General features: G+C 24.9%; 6 protein-coding genes across 6 annotated transcripts in view, besides 15 other annotated features; 2 read left to right on the forward strand and 4 right to left on the reverse strand.

Annotated features, from left to right (window-relative positions):
* EDI_058780 (protein serine/threonine kinase, putative) overlaps positions 1–565 on the reverse strand; it is a gene marked incomplete at both ends in the record, with an annotated part of 5,363 nt that extends 4,798 nt beyond the window's left edge. The window contains one exon of the mRNA XM_001737317.1: positions 43–565. Coding sequence (XP_001737369.1) covers positions 43–565 — 523 coding nt within the window. The remainder of the gene's footprint in view (positions 1–42) is intronic.
* Positions 566–714: 149 nt separating this feature from the next.
* Positions 715–768: a microsatellite.
* A 1-nt stretch (position 769) lies between these two features.
* Positions 770–849: a sequence feature (AT_rich).
* Positions 850–1,025: 176 nt separating this feature from the next.
* Positions 1,026–1,048: a sequence feature (AT_rich).
* Positions 1,049–1,117: 69 nt separating this feature from the next.
* EDI_058890 (DNA-directed RNA polymerase III subunit RPC8, putative) lies at positions 1,118–1,929 on the reverse strand (the record flags this gene model as incomplete). The annotated part of the gene is made up of 3 exons (XM_001737318.1): positions 1,118–1,472; positions 1,522–1,769; positions 1,822–1,929. 3 exons carry the CDS (start codon positions 1,927–1,929, stop codon positions 1,118–1,120), a joined length of 711 nt encoding a protein of 236 aa, XP_001737370.1.
* Positions 1,184–1,310: a microsatellite.
* Positions 1,494–1,516: a sequence feature (AT_rich).
* A 49-nt stretch (positions 1,930–1,978) lies between the features above and the next one.
* Positions 1,979–2,001: a sequence feature (AT_rich).
* Positions 2,002–2,020: 19 nt separating this feature from the next.
* Positions 2,021–2,061: a microsatellite.
* A 63-nt stretch (positions 2,062–2,124) lies between these two features.
* EDI_058900 (uncharacterized protein) lies at positions 2,125–3,479 on the forward strand (the record flags this gene model as incomplete). Its single annotated transcript, XM_001737319.1, has 2 exons — positions 2,125–3,265; positions 3,310–3,479. 2 exons carry the CDS (start codon positions 2,125–2,127, stop codon positions 3,477–3,479), a joined length of 1,311 nt encoding a protein of 436 aa, XP_001737371.1.
* A 145-nt stretch (positions 3,480–3,624) lies between these two features.
* Positions 3,625–4,530, reverse strand: EDI_058910 (lim domain, putative; the record flags this gene model as incomplete). Its single annotated transcript, XM_001737320.1, has 1 exon — positions 3,625–4,530. The coding sequence occupies one exon, from the start codon at positions 4,528–4,530 to the stop codon at positions 3,625–3,627; it is 906 nt and encodes a 301-aa protein (XP_001737372.1).
* A 2-nt stretch (positions 4,531–4,532) lies between these two features.
* Positions 4,533–4,557: a sequence feature (AT_rich).
* A 682-nt stretch (positions 4,558–5,239) lies between these two features.
* Positions 5,240–5,317: a sequence feature (AT_rich).
* Positions 5,318–5,580: 263 nt separating this feature from the next.
* Positions 5,581–5,636: a sequence feature (AT_rich).
* A 98-nt stretch (positions 5,637–5,734) lies between these two features.
* Positions 5,735–5,765: a sequence feature (AT_rich).
* Positions 5,766–6,182: 417 nt separating this feature from the next.
* Positions 6,183–6,213: a sequence feature (AT_rich).
* An 825-nt stretch (positions 6,214–7,038) lies between these two features.
* Positions 7,039–7,080: a sequence feature (AT_rich).
* A 173-nt stretch (positions 7,081–7,253) lies between these two features.
* Positions 7,254–7,826, forward strand: EDI_058920 (uncharacterized protein; the record flags this gene model as incomplete). Its single annotated transcript, XM_001737321.1, has 1 exon — positions 7,254–7,826. The coding sequence occupies one exon, from the start codon at positions 7,254–7,256 to the stop codon at positions 7,824–7,826; it is 573 nt and encodes a 190-aa protein (XP_001737373.1).
* Positions 7,585–7,648: a microsatellite.
* Positions 7,809–7,887: a microsatellite.
* Positions 7,880–8,552, reverse strand: EDI_058930 (uncharacterized protein; the record flags this gene model as incomplete). Its single annotated transcript, XM_001737322.1, has 2 exons — positions 7,880–8,490; positions 8,516–8,552. The coding sequence occupies 2 exons, from the start codon at positions 8,550–8,552 to the stop codon at positions 7,880–7,882; spliced, it is 648 nt and encodes a 215-aa protein (XP_001737374.1).
* Positions 8,553–8,728: the final 176 nt, after the last annotated feature.

Genomic DNA, 8,728 nt, shown 5'->3' on the forward strand with positions numbered 1-8,728 from the left:
AAATTTTTATTTCAAATGAATTAGAATATATTTCAAAAATACTTGGATTCCTTTCACTATTTTCAATTGAACGTGATATTGAAATAATACTATTCTCTAATACATATTCTAATAAAAATTTTAATTGAACATTTTTAAATGTTTCATATATTGTAATATTTAGATATTCTCTTGAATATGCTGTTGTTTCTGCACTAAATTTAATAACTTTATTTGTATTACGAACCGTATCCATAATTACTAATTCATTATTGTATGGTTCTTCTTGATAGTCCTTTCCACAACAATCTTTTTGAATAACAAATTCATCATATTTCCATAACCCATTACTTTCATTACATCTACTCATCCATCCTCTCCACTTATCTTCATCATAATAACATGTCTTTTCGGTGTCTTCTATTAGATAAATAATTCCTTCATCATTTATATCACACCATGACATATTCTTATCAATATCACACCATGGATATCCTTCTTTCTTTTGTTCTTCAACAATACTACTAGCTATCACATCATTAATAAACGTTATAAAAAGAATAATTTGTACGAACGTTTCTAACATCCGTAGTAATTATTTTAAAGATCTTATTCAATTTGTTGATGATAAATTTCTTTACTTATATTGATGATAATTGAACCAACACTTCGGTTTCTTGAGGAACATTCTTTTTTTTTTTATTCATCTTATTGATTAAATAACAAAAATAGACTTTTTATTCTTTTTTTTTTATTTTAATGTTATTAATTTATTTTATTATTCTTTTAGTATAAATAACTATAATAAAACTATTTTTAGGTTAATTAAATATGTTAATATGATTCTATAATTAAATAATTAAAATAATTCATCTTTTCCTTTATTTTCATATAAAATTTCTAAGCAAAGCAACTAAGAGAAGAGGTTGATTTAACCAATTTATACTTCTTTGAGATTCTAGAAATCTGTTCATAAAGAGATACTACAATTATCAACTCATAAACAATAATAAGATATAATCTCATCTAAAGTATCTAATAAACTCAAAAATATAAAAAAAATAAAAATGATTTCTTAATAAGACAAAAAACATCAAATTTGTTAAGTTCAAAAAGACTTTATTTTATTTTCAATCACTTAACTCCACCATGTTGTAAGTCCAAGACCACTTTCATTAATTCTACCATAAATCCTTAATGGTAATTTCTCTTCTTCATTTTCTTCTTGGCTAAGATCTTGTTGTGTTTGTTCATCCATTTTTGTTTCTTCTTTTTTTATACCCTTCTTTTCATCACTTAGTTTTTCTCCTTTTTCATCTTTTTGTTGTTTTAAATTATTAGACATAAGAGATACTTGTGGAACAACAACTGGTTTAACACTTTCTTGTTTTTTCATTATGACATGATGAACTTTAAACCTAATTGTTGAATTAATGTATAATGGAAGTTTAGTTCCATCATAGTTCCAATACCAAAGTTGTTCATCTTCATCACTACATTGTAAAAATGTAAAGTAAAAATAAAATAAAAAAATAAACAAACAAGTCACTATTGGCTGGGAAATAACATTGGTCAATGAAAACTGAATCTGTAAAATTAAGTGTAACTTGAATTCCACTTGGAAGACTTCTTAACACCCTTCCTTCAATTAACTCACCTTGAAATGGAGAAAAGATAACTAAATTGAACACAACCTCATAATACACATCACCTGTTCCAATAGCAATGGTTGGTGCTGTCATGCTAACAATATCATATAATGTCACTCCAATTCCTTTTCCTTCAATCATCTAATTTTTCAAATTAGTAACTTTATTTCTTTTTATTGATAAATAAACAAACTTTATTTTGATATTTACTATTTATTGAATCAATAATACTAACAAGAATATGCTCTAACTTGTTTGGTGGTACTTTGAATGAGTCATTAAATTGAGAAATGATATACATTTGAAAAGGTTTTTTATCCTTTTTATTATTCAAGATTTTTTCTTACTTCTTTTTTTATTTTTTTTTAAAATTCTAAGTTGATTTTTTTTATAAAAAAAAATACATAAAAAAAAAAAAGGAAAAACAAAACAAGTTAATTTAATTCAGAAAATTGATTTTCTATGATAAACTTGAAATGTATCAATCATTTATTTAATGGAAAATGAATTAGTGATTGACAAAATGAAAAGATGCCATTTTGTAATAATTGGAAATAGTATTGTCTTTTTATTAATTATATCAATAGGAATTTCTATATATTATAATAAGTCATTGGTAGTTAGAAATAAATCACCTCGTATTATAAATAATTCATTTTATCGTAATGGAAATTATGTACTTGTTGAGAATTTGGATATAGAAAAATATGACCATTGGCTTGAGGTATATTTAAGATTGGAACCACAAGATACTGTAAATAAAATTATTGAGTTTAATGCTCAAACACAATTACATATAATTCAAGGAATATATGACAATGTTCATTTACATAATCAAACATATTCAACTAGGTGTTTTCTTAATAAATGTGATGATATTATATTTGTTTCTGATAACGCAGTTCAAGATGGAGAATATTTGATTATTATATCAATTGAAGATATTAATAATGTTTTTAATACAACAGATTATAAAGTTTCTTTAAGTGTATCAACAGCAATTAGAAATCAAACATTGTTTAGTTTGATTTTAACAATAATATTAATGTTTATAGTATTTATTGCATTTATTGTTTATTGTAGTATTACAATTTATACTCACCAATGGACAGTATATACTGGATTAAATACTCTATTATTATTTAGTGTTATTCTCTTTACTAATCCAATAATTTCATTAAGTTTTTATAAAAACTATACATGGATGGATTATTTAGATAATGTGTTAATGGAATTTTATATTTTTATAGTATTTATTTGGATATTTTTTCAGGTTGATCATTTACGTTTTTTGGCAATTAAGGAAAAGTATCCAATTCTTCAATGGGGTTTACGTTCTATCTTATTTATTCTATACCTCTTTGCTTTACTGATTTATTTTTTCTCTAATTTAGTACATCAATATTCTCCATTAGTTGCAACAACTACTCCACTTATTAATAATTTTAAATCTATTAGAGATCTACTTCAATTAGTACTAATATTTTGGATTCTTTTAAATGAATTTTTTTCTTTCACAGAAGTAATGAATCCAATTAACAGAAAAAGATTAATATTTTTAACTTCATTCACAAGTATTATTATTTCTGTCTGTTTACTACAATTATTTTTACAAACAAATACTCATAATAAGGGACGTTTGTTTTATTTAATTATCTCTACCTCTTCTCATTCATTGTAGCAATTCCAATTTGTTTAATGAAACTTGTAAATACATTTGTTGTTCTTATTATGTGTGTCTGTTTCCATCAAATAGAACTCTCTAAAAGTAGATCTGGATTTAATTCTAGAGAAATGATTAATGTTTCAGAATATGAAGATTTTGATTCATCATCAGATGATTTAGATTGACATTATCATGTAATCAACATTTCTTTCTTTTTTATCTAAAATATCATAATAACATGAAGACAAAAAAACTATTAATTCAATTGAAAATTAAAGAGACAATTTCAATAGAGGACTATGTTAGAATGAAAAATCAAAAATATTTAAGTCATTTTTTCTCTATACAATTTAGACATGCAAAACCTTTATTAGTAATAAAATATTTTGTTGTAATTTCATTATGACATTTACAACAATTAAAACATTCTTTATGAAATTTCTTTTTGTCAGTACGTACATAAGATCCTGTAATAGGTTCTAAACACAAATCACATTTAGGGCACCTTTTCAAATAACATGATAAACAAATACATTTTTTATGATAATATAATGGTTTTCTTCTTTCATTAAATCGTAATCCACATCTTTCACAAGTAAAACATTCTGCATGAAATACACATCGATTTGCTTTTATCCCATTTTCATATACAGGCCTTCCACAACGAGAACATAACATATCACCAAATTCATCTACTTCAACATCACCCTCTGAATTTAATGATGATGATCTTCTTTTTGTTTCTGTTATTCTGTCTGTTTCATCTAGGTTAGTTTCACTTTTAAAATCAATCGATCCACTAAGTCGTCGTTTTTCCTTACCAATTACTCTTGGACTTTTTATCCCTTCTCTTGGTGTTCCAAGTTCACTTTTTGGTTGTTCTAAACGAGGTGATTCACGTGAACTTCTAACTTTGAAACGAGGTGGATTTGATTGTGGTTTTGGAGGAATAGTAGAAGGTTTTGGGGCTAGTTTTGTTGGTCTAGGAAGTGATAAAAATCCAGGTCTAGGAGAAGTGCTTTGTTCAGGGACAATAATATGAGGTGGGGTATTATTTCCACTCCTTGGTGTTTCCAAGGGAGATTGATAAAAAACTGGGTTATTTGGATGATTTTCGCATGGTGCCCATAAACACCCACATTGAGGATTTTGACAATAACACCCTTCATGCCAAGAACTTCCACATAAAGGACAGAAGTTAGGCTTAGTAATTGTACATGCATTTATTACACTCATTCAATTAAATTTAAAATAAATAATTTACAGATTTATTCAACTACGAATTATATTCTTATTAAGTTTATTTTATTCTCAAGTTATTGGTGCTAAAGGAGTTCTGAAAACAACTTTAGTTGAAAAAAAAAGTATAAAAGAGAAGGCCTTGTTTATTGCTGTTTGTTTAACCACCTCTTGCTAGTATCAAGAAGATGTATCCAAAAGTAATAATGAAGAGAAGAAGTCATCATAGAAAAGAAAAGTAGAACCTTCTATGGAAACTTAAATCTATTTTTTTGTTTTTTTTTTAATTCATTCAACTTATTTCAGTTTTGGTTTTTCCACAGTACATCTCACATTATTAAAATTGTTTTCTATTTAAATATAATATCAAATGTCATAAATATATTAGGAAAGATAACACCACCAAATAACCAAAAAGAAGAAGCCTTTTCATAGGTTTTTAATTTAGTAAAAAACAATATCTAGAATTAAAAAGTCAATAATACAGTTTCCTTATTTTAAAATTGAGTCTTTCACTTTTAGTCATTTCTAAATTAATTTCAAAAGTTTTTTTAAGGTAAGTGTTGTTTGTGATTGCAATACCTCTTTGAGTGCAAGGGTATGGTTTGCTTTTGTATGTAGCCTTCTATCATTAAGAAAGAAAACGAAGTGTCATAAATAATTATTTTTGTAATTGAAGGAAAGATTAATGTTATTTCATTAAACCATTTAATTTTGTTTATTTTTAGTATTATTTCAAAATAAAATAAAAGAATAACCAATATTTATTTATAATAATTTATTTGGTTTAGATAACTAAGAAATGATTCATCTTTTTGATTTCTTCTTCTAAAATTTGGTATTCTTAAAGTCTCAAAAGAAATAATTATTAAGAATATGGCTAATTCATAACTTTTTATAAAAGAATGAAATTAAGATTAATAATAATCAAATAAAAGTTAGTGATTAATTGTTAATAGTTTGTTGTTACTACCTCTTTTTTTTAGTTCATTTGAAAGAGAGTTATTTCTCTTCATAACTAGTAAATTTAAAAAAAGGTATTTTCACATATTTTAAATTAACAAATTACTTTTTTAGTTAAAAAAAGTATTAAATAAAATTTTGGTTCATAACACTGCTTTGAAAACACTGATAAACAAAATACATTGTACAATACCGTTTAACTTGATTTGACAATTAGATTATTTAAACTAAACGAAACTATTTTATTTTTAAAAAAGTTAAAAAATTTTGGCTTAACTTTATGACAATAACTTCTTGTAATTTTATTGTTTTTCAAATAATAAACCATCTTTAAATAAAAACAAAGGGAAAGTAAGAGTTTACAAGAGGAGATTATATCAAAGGGGATTATACAATGTCATTTCTGAGTTTGTGACCTCTTTATGAAAATGATGAGGAGTTATTTATTAATACCTAACTATGACCAAATACTTGACAAACTAAAAACAATAACCAAAACGTACAAGGATCGGTGGGTTTTCTAACATTAAAAAGTTACTTGTTTGAGTAGAAATAATAGTGAACAGTTTAAGAATAATAGGGTTCGACAATAAAATTCTATAAAAGAAGCAAAAATTAACAATAGAAGTTAAAGAAAGGGATGGATAAGATAAAGTACATAAAAAGAGTAGTGCTGTTTCTGTTAGTAAAATTTATAATAAATAAAGTTATTTAAAAGTGTTATGAAGACCTTGATTTCATAATTTCTATTAATAACAAAGTGTCGAATATTTTATTGTTTTTTGAACATAAGACAGAGCGTCTATGAGCATCATTAAAGTTAATGAAAAGAACTATCAGACAATAGTGCAAGATTTAACGACGAAGATAAAACAGATAAAAACAACAAAAAATAAGTGAAAAAAACATAAATAAGAAAATATCATATAATATTAAGAGGGTTATAATAAGATGTGCTTATTTGTTATTAATGAAAGTACTTGGAATGAGTATAACTTCATAAAGAAATTAATCACAAAACGTTATTAAGACCAACTGAAAGAAATTGAATTTTAAATGAACAATAAAATGAAAGTAAATTAACAAGAGTGTCTAGAGCGTATGAATTCAATGCAATTTCATTTACATAAATATATCATTTAGTATTTATGTTTGATTGATGGAAATAAAGTTAACTACTGCTATAACAATTAAGAATTAAAGTTATTTAATTTGTTGAAAATTACTTCATTAGTTCTAACAAATTGTTAGAAGAATTAAATGTAAAACAAGAACAGTACATTTCTTTCAATAATAAACGATTAGTAGCATAGATCTTTTTATTGCTTCTAAAATACAAAAGTAAATGCATTATGGTAAATACTAAATCAGAAAATTCTTGTAAAAGAAAAAATTATAAAAAGAGCCATTTTTTTTAATCTGGAAACGATAAATACAAGAATCATTAGTTTTAAGTTCGCCTTTGAAGTTCATTGAAAACCACTAAAAGAGCCAATCAAAATCAGAATATATATATAGATCAATCTATTTCTATTTAAAGAGAAATTTATTTATAGAAATTTGCATAAAAATTTAAAAAAAAAAGGGGGAAATAGAAGGAATGGATAGGGAAGAATAGGGAAAAGAAAAGTCTAACAAATTTTTGTAAAAAGAAATGAAGAAGGATAAGAGAATTACTGGATTTGTGCAAGATTGAATTTTCGAGAAAGACGAAATATGAAGTATAAAAAGAACTTGATTAAGAAATATATACACCAATGGAAAGTACTCATATTCAAGAAGCTAGAACCGTTCATTGTTGTCAGTGTCTTATTTGTAAGAAAGAGACGTTCTTTCAAACAAAAAACCCAAAAATGAAAACAACACGATTAGTTTTATTGATATTAAAGTCACTCAAAGTATTAAAACCACAAATAGAATATTATTCTTTAGTTAAAGACATCCTCCCATTTATCAACGACCATTTACCATTATTTCAAAACTTAAAAATCTTTCAAAATGGAAAATGGAGAAAATCAATATTAGATGCATTAAATCATTCAGCACAAGTTGAGTCAGGAAGAGAAGTGTGTAAGAATAGAGGATTCTATAAAATAAAAGAAGAAGAAAACAAAGTAGTAATTGAAAAGAATAAAATAAAAGATGAAATGAATAATAATCTTGAGATTTTAGAAAATGAACTTAAACGAAGTTTGAGATTATTGGAAGAAATGAAAATGATACAAACAAATGAAATTGAAAAAAATGAAACATTATTCATATGTGAGTCAAAACGTGCAAGTATTAGCATTATTCAAAATCTTCAATTGTTATTATATCATCTTAATTAATTGTATTTTGTTTATTCTTTATTCAATTTTTTTTTTTTTTGATTTAGTTATATTTATTTTAAATTGTTAATCAAAACAAAAAAATATAAGAAACGATCAGTTGAAAATAATTGTTGAAGAGATTGTACAATGTCTTCATTAATACCTTTTGATAATAATAGTGATGAGTTGAACAAATCAGAAATAGACAGATGATTTGTTTTCATCAATGAATAAACGTCATCATTAATCAACGATGATAGTTGTGATGCAAATGATTTTATCTCATCAGCAAAGTTGATTTCATCATTATGAAAAGGCTCAACATTTGATTTAAGAATAGAGTTAATACAATTCATTAACAAAAGATCATCATCTTCTATTGGAATAAACAGAAATGAAGAAGATGGTGATAAGTCAAATTGAAGACGTTGAATGAGAGAAGAATTAAAAGATGATTTCAAGAAGAAAATAACAAAATCGGTATCTTTAAGATATTTTCTTCTTTGGATTAACGTTGTATAATCAGCATCAGAAATAATAGAGTCAGCATCAACAATGTCAATATTAATATTATTTGGTAAGAGAATGTCATGACTTAGAATTGGAGAATCAATGATATGATATTCATTTTTGAGTTGATTTAAAATATATTCATTATGAAATCCAGAGTGAACACGAATGACTTTATGATTTGTTGGTATAACTACAACTGTTTGTTTCATTTGGTTCTTTTGCAGAAACCATAGAACTTTAAATAAAAAAGAAATGATTTAATCTTGTTATTAACAAAAGGAAAATTAACAAAGAGGAAAAAGGACTAAATTAGTAAATACAACTCAATTGGACATTAGTAATAACAATAATTATTATCATACCTCAGTGGATAAATAGTACCTGGTATTCCAATGTCTTGGGTATAA

The sequence above is a fragment of the Entamoeba dispar genome, genomic scaffold (assembly GCF_000209125.1).
Source record: "Entamoeba dispar SAW760 scf_1105229460521 genomic scaffold, whole genome shotgun sequence".
Classification (NCBI taxonomy): domain Eukaryota; phylum Evosea; order Mastigamoebida; family Endamoebidae; genus Entamoeba; species Entamoeba dispar.